The sequence below is a fragment of the Varroa jacobsoni genome, unplaced genomic scaffold (genome assembly GCF_002532875.2).
Source record: "Varroa jacobsoni isolate VJ856 unplaced genomic scaffold, vjacob_1.0 scaffold_1017, whole genome shotgun sequence".
Classification (NCBI taxonomy): domain Eukaryota; kingdom Metazoa; phylum Arthropoda; class Arachnida; order Mesostigmata; family Varroidae; genus Varroa; species Varroa jacobsoni.
In genome coordinates, this window is record NW_019213919.1 from 14,803 (window position 1) to 33,792 (window position 18,990).

Consider the following 18,990-nt stretch of genomic DNA (forward strand, 5'->3'; position numbering starts at 1 on the left):
TTCTAGTTTGCATAGAAGCTCAAACTGAAAGACTATCTGAGTTTAATTAATCGGAGTACTCCAGCTGGGCAACAAATAAATATAGCCAATGGTCAAGGTTGGCTCAAATTAGCATATGCTAGAATCTCGTAAAAAATTGATGAGTCTTCATTGGTTCAGTTTTGTCGACAGCAGGACATGCTAAAGAAGGAAGTTATATATTCTCTTGGCGAATGAATCGCTTGTTAAATTAACATAGTTACAATAGATTATTCACGCCAGCTAACGAGCAGAATTGGACAGCTTGAACTTATATAGGCAACATATGATTATTTCGGAAATCAATGTTCTCAATGCACATCTGTCCAACATGAGGATGATTCGTTTTTTTTTTTATCTACAACCCGGCTTTATTTACCACCATTTCACAAAGAGAAACCTTGTTAAAGGATTTCATTATTAGGGTATTTTACTTTGATTTACGAAGCTCTGTCCAACTCAGCGAAGCTCACTGATAGTTAGATGTAACGAAAATGTGGCAATATATCGTTCATCACTGAGTAATACTTTTTCGCGTATCGTCCCGATTTCTACAACGAATAGTTTATGTTACATTATATTCGGATTCATTGTGGACTATTGCACTGTAGCTTATTTCCAATTAAATACAACAAATGTACGCTTTTAAATTTCACACAGAATATGATCTCAAACGATGATGAATAAGTAGAATTATCTTGAGTAATTTGGTGACCCTTACAGGTTCGAGTATTGTGGCCTAAGTTGAAGAATCGTACCAGGTCTGGTCTCAACCTTGAATCCGACAATCCTTCACCACGACAACGTTTCCAGAAGCCACCTGTGAGTGACGCCGATTTGGCATTGCTTCTTAATGAACAAACTGCTATTTATGATTCCCAAGTAAATGAATCGACTATCATCAAATTGATTGCGAGCGATGGCAGTCTTAAGGTATCTTCAAATACGCTGACGGCTTTTTCAGAACATTTTGCGCGAATGTCTTGTAGTAATATGAAAGAAACCCTAACACGAACGGTGGAGCTCACAAATTTCTCTCTGTCGACACTGGAATCTATGATTGCCTATATGACAACAGGGGCCCTGCCTTCTGATATCGACGGCCTACGACAACTTTCAGAGCTGTCAGGGTACATCCTTCAAGGACCGATGGAGAGCCATATAGCCAACACCCTTGTCAGATACGTAACCCCAGAAAATGCGGTTTATTTAGCCGATTTTGCGGCAACACAACCTACAGGGATTCTATATTCCAAAATCTTAAGGTATTTGGCCTCTTTGTGTTCGGAAGATTGGTTTTATCCCAATGTGCTTGGCCCTGACGGAGTTTGTTTAGCGGTGCTAAAAGATCTTTTGCTGCTCGACGAGCTTTGCGTCACTTCTGAAACTGAAGTGTTGTCAATAATTGATGCTTGGCTACGCACGCACCCGGGTGCAAATTTCTCAGATTTCGCAGATGTTGTACGAACTTCATGGCTGCCTACAGCATACCGACCACCAAACTCCAGTAAGGACCTTGCTTCTGGTGACACTAGTCCTGAACCCTGCGGTAACCGTTGCTGCCGACCGCGGCAACTTTACTTGCAGCATGTGCATTTTGTCGTGCTGGAAACAATTCGAAATCGGAGCGACGTTCTAGCGCCACAGCCTTTTCTGGAACACCTTGCACTGCCACGCTTTTCATCTCGGCCTATATTTTCAAATTTTATTCATGTGCTCTGTTCAGCTGAAGGTCGACCACAGAGAAGTCTAGCAAGATTTGAAATTCCCAGGCCAGATGATGGCGGAATTATTGGCACGAAAACTCCTTATAAGCTTGAATACTTCGGAGAATTCGGTATCTCATCAATGCCCGTTGTATTTCTGATGGTCCCAAGCGGTGTAGCAAGACTACAGCTCAGTCCCGAGATAACGTGCGAGTTTGTTCCTTTGATTAATTTTATTGAAAGACCCGTTACTAAGTTAGTTGATATTTGTTCCTGTCGTCGGGGTCTTCTTGTGTATCTTCAAAAGTGCGAAGTTGATCTCATCATCCTCGTGTCGAAGGTAAATTTTACACTCGTAATGTTTTTAGGACATCGAAAATAATTTCACTCACAGTTGTTAGCGTCTGAGCAATTATCAATGGCCCGTGTCAACGATTTGTCAGCTTGATACACGCATTGTCAGTTTGATACTAAACACATTTTTAGCTTACGCTCAAATCATTCTTTATTATTAAATAGAGAATTGAAATACGCGCCATTTGCAAGTTCCTTTGATAGCATTAACTTTTTGGGTTAACATTTATCCTTTAATGCGTTTACATTAACAATATGTGCGTTGCAATCTAGGAGACTGGTGATGCACAATTGGCCTTAACTCTGGAACCTATAATACGACCTCGCTTCTACTTAAACGACGAGCTGCTGCATGTCGAGTGCCATTATTCTCTCAACACTATTGTAGTTAGCTTGGATAACTTTTCCATCATAAACCAGTTTGAGGCAGGCCTTATGGTTTGCGATTATGAGGTGCTATGTGAGGACCTCAAGGAGCCTGACGAACAAGCATGTCATGATTCAAGCGAAGCACCAACAGAGGCTACGAAACGTTATTCATGCTCCTGTAAAGCTGCTCAAGCCAGAGCTATCAAGGACGCATCGGGTTTTTATTCAAGATGCCACACATCAAAGTTTTATTTGCGATGCGATGATGATCTGAGATTTCACGGAAAGAAAGCAGTATCATTGTTAATTCCTATAAAGGGCACAAAAAAATTGATTTTAGAAGGGGAGGGCCTTAATGTTGTTGTAGGTTTCATTCCTCATCGATTGTTTACTGTAAGTAGCGTTTGCGAATCCCTACCAAAACATTAAGCATATTACATATGTATCAGGCTGTTACAAGTGAATTCGGCGGACTTTGTTGAAACTGAACAACATTTTAGCTGCTCGCTAGAAGTAAAAAAGATTTTATTCGTAAGCACTCTATTCACTCAAACATTTGTGAATGAAAACCGGTCAAGCCATCTCCAACAGAAATTAATTCAGAAGGAGAAACATTCCTTAGTCTCGAAAATTAATGCTCTATGATTAAGTTCTCGTTCCTCGAAGGCTACAGCGCCGCGGAAATTCATCGAAGATTGATGGATATATTACGTAAAATAGCTCCAGTGCGTGAGTAGTGCAAATTCAAGAAGGAATATTAGAGCGCTGAAGACTAGCGAGGAGGTGATTGGGCGTCGGAACCCGAAGGACAAGAACGCATTGGCACTTCTTGCGAAAGCAGAGTCTCGAACCTATAACCCAAATTACTGTAACTGTAGTAATTACCCGAATTACTATAACCCAAATACTGAAAATAAGTCTTACATGAATTAACTCCAAACCAGTTGGAACCAGTGTATGGTGTACTCCGCGTCGAATTTGCAGAACTTGAAAAAACAAAAAATCCGCCTATCGCATGCGGTTACCATAGGCAAAGCTTGGTTAAATCTCTACAGCTAGCTAGAAAGAGATAAATTTATCCAATGGCACCGCTTTGGAGAAATATCGAGTTCAGTAGCAGTGTCAAGTAGGTTCGGAGGTTAGGTGATGATTGTACTTGCAGTGGACATCAGAGGCGTCCCCTACTATGAGATACTTGTTGAAATGAAAGCAATAAATGTAGCCCGCTATCTTGAGTTCGTTAAGACACTCATGGGCCGTTGGCAGAGCTATCGAAAGCACACAGTTTTGTTATTTTATAACAATAGCAGACCTCACCGCCACACCTCAGTTACGTCCTGGATGGAGCAAACGAGTATCTAACGTTCGGGTTAACTTGCTAATTTTTTTGCTAGACTTCCTATATTATCTATGCTTTGAATTTTACGTCCGGTATCGCCGTTAGTCATTTCATCGGTCAGGCTTTCCATATCCTGAAAAAGGGCAACTAATGGACAAGCGCATCGCACTATTGATTTACTTCGAGAAGCCATAGATGGAGAAAGTACTTTACGAAATGCGAACAGTAAGTATATATCTGCCAGAACACTAAGACTAAGTATCATTCCAACCCAATTAGTAACCCAAAAGTTATTTAATTTTACCGCCGGCTTTGTGTGTAACAGCCATATATATATATTTTTGCACTATAAATATAAGCCTTTTTCTAGTTTGAATGCATCGATACGTGTCTGTATAGTCAGTTAGTTGCTTTCTTGGCCCTACATTAGTTCAAAAACAGTGATTTTTTTTGCAAAAAAACACAAAAATCATAAATGTATAATATTTGCATATAATATGAAAAATGCGGAGTTCGTTTTCGCTGTATATAGTTAGTCAGTAAGAATAAATGTACCGCCTGCACACTCTATGGTGTCAATTGTGTCAAGTAAATGTACTAATCATTATAATTAGAGCGTGCCCAACCGCACCAATTGCTGTGTTTGTAACACTCCAAATGTTTTGATTAATTAAAATTCGGTTTTTAGTAAATCATCACCGTCGTAATGTCCAGCAGCATGTGGGTATCGAATCAATCAAAGCGTACGTTAAGCCATTTTGTCCTCGCCGTTAAGAAAAAGACGTGTAAGCTTGCAGGATAAGACGCAAACGTGAGAATCGGTTTAAATAAATAATAATGCACGCATCGAAGTAGTTTGCTCTTTATATTTAGATATTTCAACTTTATTCTAATGTTGATTTTAATGACAAGCTTGAACAGTTACAATCACGAATACGATCATTTACCATTTATCATCATTTAAAGTTGCCTAAGCCAGTTTTCAAATCTAAATCGTCGTCAGGAAAACGGGTTTGTCTGGGTAAGCTGCACTCAGTGTCCCTTATAATTGTCGACCAACTAGTCCATAACTACTCTTAATTTGACTATTTCATGTTTGTATTTTGTAACTATCGCATTTTTCCATTCGCATTATCTGTTCGTCCATAAATCTATAATTTTAGATCAGGTATGGCAAAAGCCAGCAAAAAAAAAGTGTTTCGAAGTTGTTTCGCTTATTCTGCTGAAATATAACAATATTGTAGATAACAAAAAGATGCAGGAAAATTTCATATAAAAATCAACTAAATATTTATGAAAATTTCCATAGACGTTTCATGTATTTACAACTAATATATATTCGTAAACAATCAAAAAAGCTTCGCATGGTCCTGAACATTTACTCCCGATAGTTAAGTCAGAAAAACGTATTTAGAATAGTCAGCGATAGCTTGAACTTCCACAAACTTAGATAAAGTACGAATAACAATGTGTATTATCTGAATCGAATAATCGTGTACTGTTTACAAAAAGGGATCCACATAGGAATCCAGTTGCTCAATGTAATGCTAAACAAAAAATTCAGGTCATTTTCTATGTTTTTTAGTTGCCGGCAGAAGAAGGGTCCTGTTAAAAGAAAAAAAAATTAGCAAATGGTCTCGAAGTCTTAGTAGCTGTACTTTGCATGAAAGAAGTAAAAGCTTATTTAAACGTAAGTGGTTCATTTTCGGATAATGCGTTCATTGCAAATATGACTCCAATGGCGTTCGTATATGGGCTATTGTCTAGATCTCACAGTAGATAGATTGCACCCATACACTTTGGATTGACGATGAAATCGGTCATGAGACATTCAGTTATTTTCGCGATACAAGATTGCATTTCTCCAAGACTCTTCGGCATGGCCAGAGTTGGTCGCAATATGTTGCTACGCCCCTCTGTTTTGAGTTTTACGTCCGGTATCGCCGTTTGGCATTCTATCAGACGGCTGGCTCCCAACACGAAACAAAGCCTATGTGTCTATACCCAGCTTCGCACCTAGACCACAACATGTCCCTAAGATTAGTAGGCAAATACGTTAACGACTAGTCTATCACGGGGACATGTTACTTTGTCTATGACAGATATGCACGACTTCCGGACTCGAAGGGGTAACTGTGGTTCCCGCAGGCTTTTGTCTTCCTTTGCAGCATACTCGAGAAAACAACTTCTAACGACGGATAACCTGTCTATTGAATGAGGTCGTTGTTTGAAAAACCTTTTCCCTATCCACTCGTCTTAAATACATGGCCGTCATCGCGTGCCTATATAAAAAGCTTACCATACTGCATAATTGACTTGCACAAATTGACAAAACGTAATCTTTTCAATACGATGGAAATATGATGGTGGGTTGGTCAATGCCCATCGTTACACTCGAGCTGTTGGCAATGTTGATGAAGCACACCTTAATTTATAAAAATTTAGTACTAGTTTTATTTACCGCACTACTGACTGGTTAACTTCCAACATCAGAGACAAGTAAAGCTCTTGCTTTCTAAATGCCATTATCTGATACTTTAAAGTAACCTAAATATTTCAAATTCTATGTCCTGTACTACCGATAACAGTTGCACCTCATATCCTGCTAATGCTTTTGCAGCCTCGGCAGCAGCGCTAACCTATACCTGGCTTAAAAACGACGTCAAGCAATTTTAAGCATACCGTACAGTCCATACAAGGGAGCGTATCGAAAAGTTATCAGCAGGTTATCGATGCTTTATTGCTACAGTAAGGGTAGCTCACTAGTTTTAGGAGCTTTGCAGTCGACGTCTTTCATGACTCCAGTGCAGAAGGCAATCCTGACTGACATGCGCACATGTGGTCAGACCATGAAGCGACCATTTATCCGAAAAAGATAAGATGATGATGATGAGCTTGCGTCTATGAGCGAGCTCGCTGAAGTCATGTGCTAATTCACAGATATAGATTAGCATATTCGTATATAAACTGTATTCAAAAAGTTACGCAAGTTCCGCGGACTAATATAATGTAATTAATGATCTGAAGAAAGCTTAACTGAAGAAGAAAATCATGTCTTTGAATAGCAGAACTTGCAACAGTTTAGTATAACCGAATCATACTTGAGGAAATATACGTATTTAAATTTCAAATATGTGTTTCAAAATATACGTATATACAGCTTTCAGATAGTGCAGCGTTTTCTATCGTCGCTTGTGTTTTCAGATTCAAGTATTAGAAATCCAATGATGTGTTCCATTGAGCGCTTTGAATCATAGCTGTAGGTCGAAAATTCTATGACGAAATCACGAGCTTCCAAGGTGATATATTATGTAAGATGGGTTCGATTTATTTTATGATCCGTGAAATATACAAAAGTAGAAATGTTGGTTTATACAGAGGTCGAAGGATTCAACTAAACGGCGGGATCTTGGCTCCATCAAAACATTGCCATTGACCGACTGCCGATCTCCTGAAACAGATGTCTCACATTAAGCTAAACGTTTAATACGAAGCTCGGCTTAAGCTAACATCTGTGAGAAATGCTATTCAGATTTCCAGTTTATTAGGTAAAGCTGGATGAAAGAAAAAGACGTAAAAGGGGCCAACAAGAATTGCTTGCTAATTGAAATTCGCTTTCTGAAATGGACACCTACTGTACAGATGCGTACCGATCCTTGCAAAAGAGATCTTATAAGTATAATCATATTATACCTTTTGTATTCAGGAGCTCAATCAAGACTGGCTTTTTCACCCTTGGGGAAAATCGTGCGTTGTCTGGCTTCCAGTTCAATTGCTCGATAGTATGTAAGTTTCTTCTATATCTCACACTTCAGCAGCCACGAAATTCTTGTAGGCCGGCAGTTTTTGCCTTAAACGCTTAATATCAACATTAACACTGGTGAGCTCGTTGAGACGTTGTGGTGGTTTTAAATCTAGGTCTTTTGCGTTGACTAGAATCAGCGATGAGCGGCGATTACACAGGTTAATGTCGGGTTCGGGAACCTCGACAGTCTGTGCTTTCGGCTGTATATACCGGTACACCCCTGTGACGGGATACTCTGCGGCATTCACGGGGGCCATTGGTGGGGGTCGACAGGCTTCGACAGGCAAAGTTAAAGGCGGGATCTTAGGCGTCGGTGGCGGTTGAGCTGCGAGTTCTGCCGCCTCGCGAATCACTTCGTGAGCATTACGGCCAGAGTCAGGAGTTGCCGGTGCTAGAATATCAAACCTTTTTACTGCTGATAATGAATCTGGGAGTGTAAGAGTCAGCGGTTTGCATTCAGCCTCTTCTAGCCTTTCCGGGGGCTTGGACGGAGTTGCTCCGTAAGTCGAGCCGCCGTAGAGGGCTTGAACTATCGGATCTGTAAGGTCCGACGGCTCAATCTGGTTTCGGACAGAGTTCATTCGAAGGGGACCCGTACGCACGTAGGTCATTTCTTCCTGGGGAAGAGCGACTCCGCGATCAAACCTAAACGGTTGATACTGTTTCTCGATGCTCTCCTTGGGAATCTTCTTTCGGAAACGCTCCTCCAAACATTCACGAATCTTTGTGAAATCAGGCACCAAAAGTTTTTTTAGCGTTTCCGTGGTCATACTATCGACGTATGGCGATGCTTTGACATGAGCTAGAACTGCGTCTGGTGGGGCTCCTGCGACCATACGGGCAAGCTCCTCGTTGCGGAGCGATTGTCGAATATCCATGAGGTCGGCCAAGCTAATCGTTTTGCCCATCTTTTCTGGCTTTTGAGCATTCTCTTCTGCTTTACGCAAACGAGCCTCCTCAGCAAAGATATGCCGCGACTCAACACCTGCCGCGGCTACCTGGATAGTACCGAGCAGCGAGTTGGCTCCGGAGTGTAGATCCATACGGTTTTGCCGTTTACGCGCCCACTCACGGCCGCCCAGTTGAGTGCTCCATGGCAAGCCCTTCCCTGTAAAGGCGCCCTTAAGCATCTTTGTCAGCGATATGGGTAATTTAGGCTCTTTGGGGATGAAAATGTCTCGCTCGAACTCATCGTCGATGCTACCGCGCTTCTCGTCACCTCGTCCGAGACCTATTACTTGTGTACGCGGGTCGATATCAGGCATCCTATTTCGTACTCCTTCTTCGCCATCTGTGTACTGCGAGTAGAGATAACTTTCTTCAGTCGGCCGAATTGGTTGCGGAATGCCCTCAGTGGCAAGCTTGAGCTTGCGTCCGTGCACCGGAAACTGGATATCTTGCCGAGATGGCGTTATATCGATAACTATCGGCTTCGCTGGCTCTTCAAGGTAAAACGGATCAGTTTCTGCGTTAACCGGTTTAGTTTCTGATTTTAGCGTACGGCCGTGGACTGGACTAGAGATGAATTGAAGGACTTTAGCTGATTTCTCAGTTCCAATAGCGACGGGCTCAGCACTTCTACCTCTACTGGTACTTTCAGGACATCGAAGAATAGATGAACTTGATCCTAGTGTTTGTGTGTTAGGATTCTTGACATCTAAAGCGGTACCATCCGTAGTGTCGATCACAGTTGTCTGGTACGGGGAGTCAACGGGTACAGTGCCTTCTATGTAGCTAGAAGAACGGTGCCGCCTAAACGAACCCGTCAGACCCATCAGGGCGTGCGAGCCTCGCCGAATAAGTCGTTTAGTGAATGTTTCTCCTTGTTGTTCTGAACCTGGAGTTAGTGCGTTTGGATCATCGACTGTCAAGAAGTTTTTGTTTGTAGATGACGCACGCTCAGGAGTCGCAGGCCGCATTGTCGGTAGACGTGCCAGTTGCTCTGGATCGATCTTCATAAACTGTGGCTTCATCCTTTTCTTTGTACGAATTGGGATTAGCCTTGATAAAAGATTTTTTTCGCCACCGCCGTCCGACAAGTCACCACAAGACACGGATATCTTTGGTGCATTCAAAAAATCATTTTGTTTAGAATCTTTCTTTTTACGTTGTGCTTTGACGACTTTAGCTGGGGGCTCTGGGACCTGGTATTTATTGACTTTATTTGCCTTACTGTATATCGCGTGTTGTGTAGGCTGTTCGGTAGCTATGGTCTCGCTTACCATCAACGCATCAAAGCGATCTTGTATGTTATTTAACTCAAGGATACCTTGGCCAGCGTTCGGTGAAATGTTAGGACAGCCTTGCTGTTGGTAATCCTTCACTATTTTTTCTGTAAGCGGACCACTACCTGTATATATCATTTTACCAGTTTCCTTGTCTAAAAACATCCCTTGAGGTCCCATGCCTGCGAAATTAGTTGCCTGTCCTATTGCCTCCTCAGTTACTGGAGGTTTGTTTCGGTCGACTGCTCCGGGTCTGAGGGAAAGGGATTCGTGCTTACCTGGTTCATGTCCTGAGGATCCTGGAGGTGGCGCAATTGTATGCACCACTTTGCCAGTTTTAGAGTCTATGTAGGCTCCTTGAGGGCCCATGCCCACTGGATATAAAGAAGGTCTTATTGAGCCTTTATTTTTTACTAACCCTTGAGACTCCTGCGAACCGTACTCAGTTTTAAGCATTTCTCCCTCCATAGCTGCCAGTTCATTTCCCTGAACGAGACCGTCAAACTCTGGCCCTGGCAGAAGTATGTCCGGCATATATACACTATCCGGTTTTGCCTCACCGGTCAGTCCATATTGTTCTTGTCCATACGCAGTGGTGCCAGCCTTTCCGCTTCGGTCTCTTTGGCCAAGTTGCCTTTCATTAGGGCCGGCAAATGGTAACCCCATACCAGGAGCGTACACACCAGTAACTCCCATTTTTTCATTAACCGCTGTATCAGGAAACAAGCTCATTCTCTCATCTTGAGCATCTTTTATTACAGAAAAAGAATTTACTTTTGAAGAGGATGTTGCAGGTTTTGAAACAGATGCATCCAGTTTTCCGAAGCTACGTGCGGCCACATCGATTTTTGTTTCCTGGGCCAGACTGTTTTCTGTAGATTTAGCAATTTCTATTGCTAAAGAATCGGCTATGTCTGGTTGCACTTTACCTTGCTGACTTCTAATAGTGACAGATTGCTCTTTTTGTCCTAGGGCGGTTGAGTCAAAGGCCGGTTGAGCAGGCACATCGGTTTCATAAAACGAATTAGATCTAGTACTGGGAATAGTTTTTCCATTTTTTTGAGGCTCAACGTCTGACGCATTATAGAATATGTCATCCTCTTCATGTACGTCACGTTTTCTGCGGCGAGGGGTCATGGACTTACCAGTATCTTCATTTAGTTGTTTAGCAACATTATCTACAGAGGTTTGCACTGGAGATAGACTTTCAGAAAGCGAAGGTGATGATGTCTTAGGTGCCCACGGCAGATCAGAGACGGCGTCCTGGAATTGTAAGCCCGGATCCGTTGTGCACATTCTAAGTGTGTCCTTATTAGGTTGCTCTGAACCTGTAGACATAAGGGACTCTTCCCAGGATTTTGGTCTTTGTGGTACTGTATCCGTTGCAGAATTCGGGCATACCAGAACATCTTGACGTATTATAGAATCGTGCATCGGGAGTGGCTGCATATTTGTTGATTCTACTAATCTATCGGCTTGAGACGGTAAAGTAGGCCTACCAGAAGGTGCTGTCGATATTTGTTCGAGAGCACTATGATCTAACGATATTCCCATAGATGGCTTCATTTCTACAAGATGGCCTTTCTGCCAACGGTCTGGGGAGACCAAGGTTGCTGTAGCACTCTCCACTGGTGGAAAAATAGGAACTTTTCCATGAGCGCTTTTCATCGGTAGAGGTGGTGGCGTTTCTTGAGCAAGGCGTTCTTTGGACTTGGTCCTACGGGGCGCTTGTGGAATCATTAGATGATCAGATTTCACTCGTTTTGGTGGTAATGGGGGTACATTTAATGATGAAGCGTTCAAGTTACTTGTACTTTTGGTGCGCTTAGGTGGTTTCGGAGCAGTCATTGTCATGAACGAAGGCTGCGAACGACGTCGCTGGCTACCAAACCGGAAGAAAGAATCGAAATCTTCATTAGTTGATGAATTAGGAATGTCCGAGCTACTGTCAAAGATACGATCGCGTGTACGCCTACGTCTGGGAGCTGGTCTCTTGTATCGAGTTTCGTAATCCATGCTCATCTCGGAATCAGTCGTATACTCTATCTTCATACGAGGCTGAGTTAAAAACGATGGCAGAGGTGACCGTCCTCGGTCGGATATACCCAACTCACTAGACACACCTGACATGGCCGATTTCGATCTCCCGGATTCATGTGTGCCGTTATCTTTGTCACTTGAAATTTGTCTACTCGGCATCACCAAGCTGTTCCTCTTTTTAGAGTCAAAATCACGGATCTCTCCGCTGATGTCTTCAAATTTGTCTTGGATTTTTTGTATGAGATCACTAAAGAATCCCTTCGATTGACCGTCACTTGACTCTTGTTTTTTGAAGAGTCCTTCGCTGTGACAACTGAGGTCCATAGATCTTCGGATTCCGCGAATGATTCCTCCAAAAAATTTATCCTGTTCTTCTTCCTTTTCTTCAACAGGCTCGTAAACCTCATCCGATTGGGTCAAAGCCAGGTCTCCAGAATTAATGGCATTTAAGACTCCGTCCAGATAGACGCCCGTTATAATTTGACCTTCTTTATGATTGATTCTTCCGTTCGATCTATCATCAATCTTTTCTATCGACTCTTTTAACTCCTGCGACATGCTTGTGGCTTGTTTCTTGCCTTGCGATACGCTGCGTGCCAGATTTCTCTGTTCAAGTTTTTGTCTGAGGACATCGCGAAGATTGGAAAGCTCTTCAAACTTTGAGATCGATGGCTTTCGATCGATGGGTTCCGCAGGTTGTTCTAGCTCTTCCCGAGGTGTTCTTGTGAGAATCCTATTGATAGCATCAAGTGTCTCATCAAAATGTCTATCGAGGTGCGGATCTTCGTGATATGAGGACGCTTCATCATCGCTGCTCAGCGCTTTCCTTGCCCATTCATTCAGATCGTCATAGGTCGGCTTTACAAGACCAAATTTATCTTGCGACATAATTTTGAGGTCGCCGACACCGCCCACACCGCTTCCAGTAGCGCTGCTTCGTCCTCGCCTTTGTGGGGCCTGCGGCTTCTTTTCGTTCCCGCTTGTATCGACGATTTCATAGCCACTTTCCACAGAACTACTCCTGATCACTTCGATTTTCGGCTTTTCAATTGCAGTAACATGACTTGCAGCGCTTGTCGTTTCAGCTGCGTCGGAATAGTAGATTTTATCTCGTTTAACAGAGCTTGGGCTTTCGGTGCTAGCTTTGTAGGTGTTTTCTACATCTTGAATCGATCGTGGTTTACTTTCGGCTGGCTTTTGAGCTAGAGCAGATTTATGGATCACCTTTGGTGAAATTTTTGGCTCTACTGATTCAACGTAATCTTGTTTTTTTCTTGCTTGTTCGTCACTAGACTGTTTTGTCCAAGATTTTGAGCTATCATCATCCTGAGCATCTAGAGGCACTTTAACCGTACTCTTCTTCCCCGTCGATTCAATATCCTGTGCCAGATTTTCAGTGTTTCCGCCTAGGTCCACGTTGGCATTAGTTTCGTTGAAATCTTTTGTATTTTTTTGATCCTCTTCTATATTCGTATCTTGTAATATTTTCTGCAACAATTCTTGATTGTGTCGTGCCTTTTGTCGATGCCTCTCGTCCATTCCGGAGCTTGAACTTCGTCTACTTGAGCTTTTTGAACTCTGTATTGGTGTCTCCTCGATTTCGGCTACTTTAGTGCCCGGCTTGAAGGTCACTGTGAACATGGAAGATATTTCTTCATCAGAATACACGACTTCTTCATCGGAATAGGATGATCTATTGTCCGATCGTGCAACGGACATATTCAAAGCAGACACTTCACCGCATATATTTGTAGATTCGACTGTACCTGATCCTTTCGCAGTGAATTGTTCGCTACCAGACTGTTCTGCCTTCGCTTGTCCAGTGCCTCTAACGGAATCGCGTCTCAGCTTCACGACGATGCTTTCATAGTCTTTGTCCTCAGACGGCTTTGCCGCGAGTCCTTCCTCCGGCTTGGAGGTGACAACTGTTGCTTCCGTACTGACAGAATCAATCTCTTGTGAGACATCTAAGTGCCGTTTTGCGCCAATGGTTACAGGGCTAGCTGCGTTTTCCGCTGTAGGTTCAACGTCTTTGATGTGAGCACTTACCTGGCCTATTTGGCCATTGGAATCTCCCACAGTTTCCGGATGCTTGGTGTCAATAACCGGATAGAGCTTTTCGTAATAGCCTTGCGGAATTCGCTGAGCGCTCGCGGAACGCGACCTTCTTTGAGGGGCTGTGGGCGGCTCCGAGGAAAGATAGTTCATCTGTTGAAAGGTAAACTTCTGGTCGACAGCAATCTGATCAAGGTGATTAATACAACGACTAATCGATCTTGTTCTTTTGGGAGGTTCAGGAGGTAAATCGCTTAAACGGTTATTTTGAAATAGGGTCGTATCAGCCAACTTGCCCAGCGTATGAGTTCCAGCTTCTTTGCAATCCGAGTGCTCGGAAGTTATGGTCTTGATATTCAGCGAATCGGTCGCAGCAGACTGTGTACTTAGAACACTTTGTCGGCTTCGTGCCCTTCGAGGAAACGGCTTAAGGAAGTACCCGCTCTGACTCCACTCATTAGGGTTCTCCATGGATTGGGTCCTTGTTATTTGACCTTTGTACTTGTTGTACGAATCCAAAAAATTATCTGTGGACCATTGTAGCCCTCGAAAACTTCCTTTACGCGTAGGAGTAGGTTGACTTGAAGACGCGTCAGGCAACTCCATAGTTTCATAGCTAGGAACTTTTCTTAGCGACCGTTCCTCAAGATTACCAGGGGGTACCTCAGTACTTTCGGAGCTTAGCGGAAATTGATGGAAGTTTGCACGCCAGTCTCGAAGTCGTTTCTGACTACCTTCAAGCAATGAAGCTTGCCCATCAACCTCTCTGAGGAAACGATCCTTAGACGTTTCTCGAAATAGTGTTTTATCCAGGCGAGCGTCTGGAGGGCCAGTTTTTCTCCTCCGTTTTTCATTTTTTCTAGGGAAAGTAGCCATTTTCGCTCCTACACTGAGGGGCTCTTCGCCATAGGAGTCACTATCGAGCACTCGGGCACTGAACGCCGACGTCATCGTCGAAGCCGGAGCCTTTATAAACTTTTGCTTTTGCAATGCACGTTCTTCGCATGTTTGAACATCACGTCCTTTGCTCCGGACAGGGGGATCACGGCGACTCCTTCTCTCAATTGATTCATAGGTAGAATGCTGTTCTACAAAAAGTTTTCTAACTGGAAATCGGCCAAAAGCTTCTCCGTAATTGGGATTCCTGTCTTTCCCACCATATCGTTCAGATTCGTACATTTTTTCTCCTGTTTGTAAGTTCAATTCAGCTCTCCACGCTTTTATTGGTGTTTTAGGCCGATCAGCTAGGTCTTCAAGAGTTGTGCCAACTCGTATATGAGAGTCTTCAAAAGGAATAATTCTCTGTTGTTTAGCCTTCTCTTCGAGTTCGGAAACGTCGAGCTCTTCAAAGAAGCCCCTGCTGGCACAAACTCCCTCATCCCGCGATGGTGACTGAGACCTTTCTTTCTCTGCTCCAACGGGCACAAAAAGCATTTCACTATCCGCGGTCGACGCGTCGGATTTCTGCGTCTGTAACCGCACCTTCGGAACCTCGAGTACAATGTCCTCTCCTGTGGGCGTCAGGGCGTGTGTTTTACATTGGCCATCAAGCGATCTTCTTGGTTCAATGTGGTCACTCAACTCATCGTAAAACGATTTCCTGCGGTTCACATGAATGGGCATATCATTTTTTGTAGCTTCCACCAAGTCGATTACTTCACGTGATCTTCGAAGATCAAACAAGTCCGCTTTCGGTGCAAGGGTCCGATTGTTAGTAACAAAACCTGGCACTTTAGAATAGCTTCCTACTGGTCTCTCTGAAGTGTCAAAGTTTTGCCTGATATTAGCCTCTGGCGAGGAGCTAAAGGGCCGTTGTTGCTGAAGCATTTCTGTATAGAAGTCTTCAGGAATCCTTCCTGCAGCACGATCTGCTATATCTTCAGCATCGTTAATTGATACAAATTCGTCCTCTTCTCCACTATCATCAAAACACAGATCGAAGTGACGCTCAAATTCATCAAGAATTCTTTGATCCTCAGAGCTCTGTTTTTTTATTTTTCGAACACGGCCGTACGTTGAAATCTCTTCCATCGTTTCAGCGTCAAGAAACGTTTTTTGGGGTGTATAAGACTCTAAAAGGCTTTCCAGTTTTTCTATAGTCGAGTCGCGTTTTACGTCAGCGTACTTTGCTTGATATCTCAGTGCCTCGGTTTCAGGACTAGGCGTCCGCTCATCCTCTAATTCTGCAGCAGTAAACCCCATTATGCTCGTCTGCTCAAATGACATTCGTCGAGTGGTAGTGGTTCGCAACTGGGTAAAACCGGAGCCAGGACTGGGAGAGAATTCCATTTCAGTTTCTTCTAAGACAAATCTTTCCTGCAATATTGGATCTTCATCGTCACGGAAATCTGGGAAATTAATGTCCTCTCCTTGCATTGCATCGGTATTCGTTACGGTTGTACGAGCATCATCCAGAGTAGCTGCTATTTGTCTTATGATATCGTCCGTCTCGCGAGACACACGTTCAAAGTGATCGCTGTGGTAGTCTTCAACACTGAATTCTAAAGGTTCATTTAGTCCTCGTTCAAGCTCTGAAGGGACCGGTGAACGACTCATGTCGGACTGATTGTCATACGATTCCGGGGTCCTGCCTCGACTGTCCATCAGGTACGCGTCATCAAGGTATTTGCCACCAGAACCGCTAGGCATTGTCGGCTCCGTATATCCATGACTAAAATCAGGCAACTGCATCTCGAACGGCACATCATTAGGATCGATTTCAACCTGTGGTGGATTCACACCCATGTCACTTTCACTAAATCCAAATTCTCTTTTTTTTCGTTCTTGAGCCCTTGTCTTGCTGAGCTCGCGTTGCCGTTTGCGATCAGGCGGTGGTTTACGGGGTTGCGGATTCGAATACGAGTCAAGATAGCCTCCGGACGAGTAACGCCCATCATCACTTTTAGTGGTGACAACGCTGGGATTATTGAAAGAATCACCTTTTTTTGGCCTAAACTTGGACCGGCCATCACTAGGAACGCCTTCTTCCTCATAGTCGGCATAACTACTCATTGCTTCTAGCCTTGCTCTCAACATGGTCATTTCGTCCACGACTTCAGTAGGCTGATGAGTAACTTCATCTTCAGTTTTACACTCCATTGAATCGACCTCCGGGACGACCGCGTCGTCCTGGAAAAGACCCGGTTTTGTAGTCTCAGCATCGCTGTACAATGAGTTAGACCTGCTTTCTGTGTCGCACTCGAGCGAATGGAAACTCTCGGCTCCAGGGCTATCCTCTTTCCCAGACATAATGTAGAGTGCAAGCTGTTCTTCGCGTATTCTTTTGGTAGGCTGTTACACACGAAATTGGTACATCAGTCCATTTTTTTTGTAATCATTGAGGCACGATATCGGTATAAATTCATGCGGATTCACGATAGCTACACTGTGAGGATTCACGAGTCTGCTACTTAACCGTCTTGCTGGCCTTTGCTGTGGCGTTGGGCCATCAGGCCCGGCCGGCCTAAGCAGATAGACCCTTCTCTGGCGCGCTGCAGTTTTCGCGTCGCGATAAGAGTCAACAGTCGCAGTTCTTCACAGGACGGACTGCCCGATGGTGCTGCGCTGGTAGTTGGCACCCGATCTAGACTCGCCCTCGACCAAAATAGAGCGCAAGAGACATGCGGCACAGGCAGCACGCCATTACACATTAGAACGACAACGACGGTGACTGGCTTGACCACTGGGCCATAACTCGGGAACGAAGAGTCGTACAAGCTAGCGAATACGACCTCAACATAATGCATTCGCACAGACCTAAAAGCACAACTTTGGCCAGGACGCTACTACACTCAAAGCAACAGAGGCACGAAAACCGGTCTTTTACCAGAGCCTCCAGCAGCTGGCACTGCTTATTTGCTCGCGCCAACAGGCGCGATAAGCAGACCTAGCAAAGTCTAAGAGGTTACTGTAGCCCAGCTTTACAGCTACGCATTACGGAAGATAATGGAAAGCCGATTGGTGTTCAGCATAGATATCGCTTCACAGCGTTATAATACAACTGTATTTTTAGCAACGTATACTACTTTAATTTGGCTCGTTATACTTAGAGGATATGATCATAGCCATCATTTACCGAAGCTGCTTTTGTTCTTATGAACTTTCGGATACGAAAAGTAGAGGAAGCAAAAACTTGGAAAAATGTATTTCTCAGCTGAGCGTGATGGACGAGTCATCTTTGTGTCAGTGGTGGTCCAGCAACCGTAGAAGAATTAGGTAACTAAACAACCGAGTTAGTGCCATAGAAGTGAACTACGCGAGAATCATTTTCCTTACTATTTATGTAACGTTTACTTACACCGCTATAGATAGTACCTTTGCTACGTGTTTTTTCTAGCCTGTGGGCTGACTGATCATCACTTCCAGGCTTAACCGAAACAATAAAATCCTGTTCTAGGTGTATATAATAACAGTTCCGAAGCGCCCAAGGTAATTGCGTTCGCCTAAAATCTAGATTGATTCCTTTTGTGTTCCATTTTACGAACCAACAGCGTTTTCTGCATAATAATAGTAACTGTAAGTATAGTAAAACCAAATTATATTTTTCGATATCAACATATGGATCCCTTAAGAACACTGACGTTATTGATTCACAGGTCTATTGATTTTTATATTATTTAGGATTCATCTATCGGGCTTTATTTAAATATCCGGATTTGGGCTATACTTCGATTGAATTGTCTAGTCTTTTTATTAACCAGATTATAAGGGTTAGTATTTGGTTATTTGACCGAAGTCAGTGTGGAAATATCAAGTGTTACACATAGGTAGCCACTGTGGTAAGAACAGCGGGCGTTAAATCTTGTTGACCTTAGTACTGATTCCCCGTTCGCCAACGCAAAGTTCCAACTGCAACTTCGCATGCATAGGCTTGCAGTTGCTGTTTCGTGGGTATTGACAAAAATAATCCACATGATTACTAAGTAGAAAAAGAATATTAGATATGAAAATTGTGTCTAAAAAAAAGATCTAACGAAATTAGGATCACCGGCTCTTTGTGTTTCTATGTCATCTAAGTAAAAGTCGATAGCTCGATTAATGTATCGAAACTGAGAACCGTGTTCGGTAAAACATTTCTTA

At 43.3% G+C, this 18,990-nt stretch overlaps 3 protein-coding genes across 13 annotated transcripts in view; 1 reads left to right on the forward strand and 2 right to left on the reverse strand.

Annotated features, from left to right (window-relative positions):
- LOC111265821 (synapsin) overlaps positions 1-18,990 on the reverse strand; it is a 40,776-nt gene that overhangs the window by 13,000 nt on the left and 8,786 nt on the right. The window lies entirely within an intron of this gene.
- Positions 1-18,990, forward strand: part of LOC111265827 (uncharacterized) — a 30,535-nt gene that overhangs the window by 291 nt on the left and 11,254 nt on the right. For 5 of the 7 annotated variants that reach the window (XR_015313204.1, XR_015313206.1, XR_015313205.1 and 2 more), the window contains exon 2: positions 742-840. Coding sequence is in view for 4 of the 7 variants with exons in the window: in XM_086970651.1 (XP_086826777.1) it covers positions 742-840 (99 nt within the window). In the remaining 3 variants the exon portion in view is untranslated. Of the gene's footprint in view, positions 1-741; positions 2,065-2,351; positions 4,638-18,990 lie in introns of those variants that run through there. The other 2 variants (XM_022842760.2, XM_086970650.1) reach the window with 2 other exon arrangements.
- On the reverse strand, positions 6,217-18,087 carry LOC111265818 (uncharacterized). Its single transcript, XM_022842750.2, has 2 exons — positions 7,480-18,087; positions 6,217-7,237 (listed from the first exon to the last, which is right to left on the reverse strand). Exon 1 carries the CDS (start codon positions 17,158-17,160, stop codon positions 7,591-7,593), a length of 9,570 nt encoding a protein of 3,189 aa, XP_022698485.1. The 5' UTR covers positions 17,161-18,087; the 3' UTR covers positions 6,217-7,237; positions 7,480-7,590.

Coding starts and splice junctions, on each gene's coding strand:
- LOC111265818 (XM_022842750.2), bottom strand. CDS start 17,160: ATGTCTGGGAAAGAGGATAGCCCTGGAGCCGAGAGTTTCCATTCGCTC.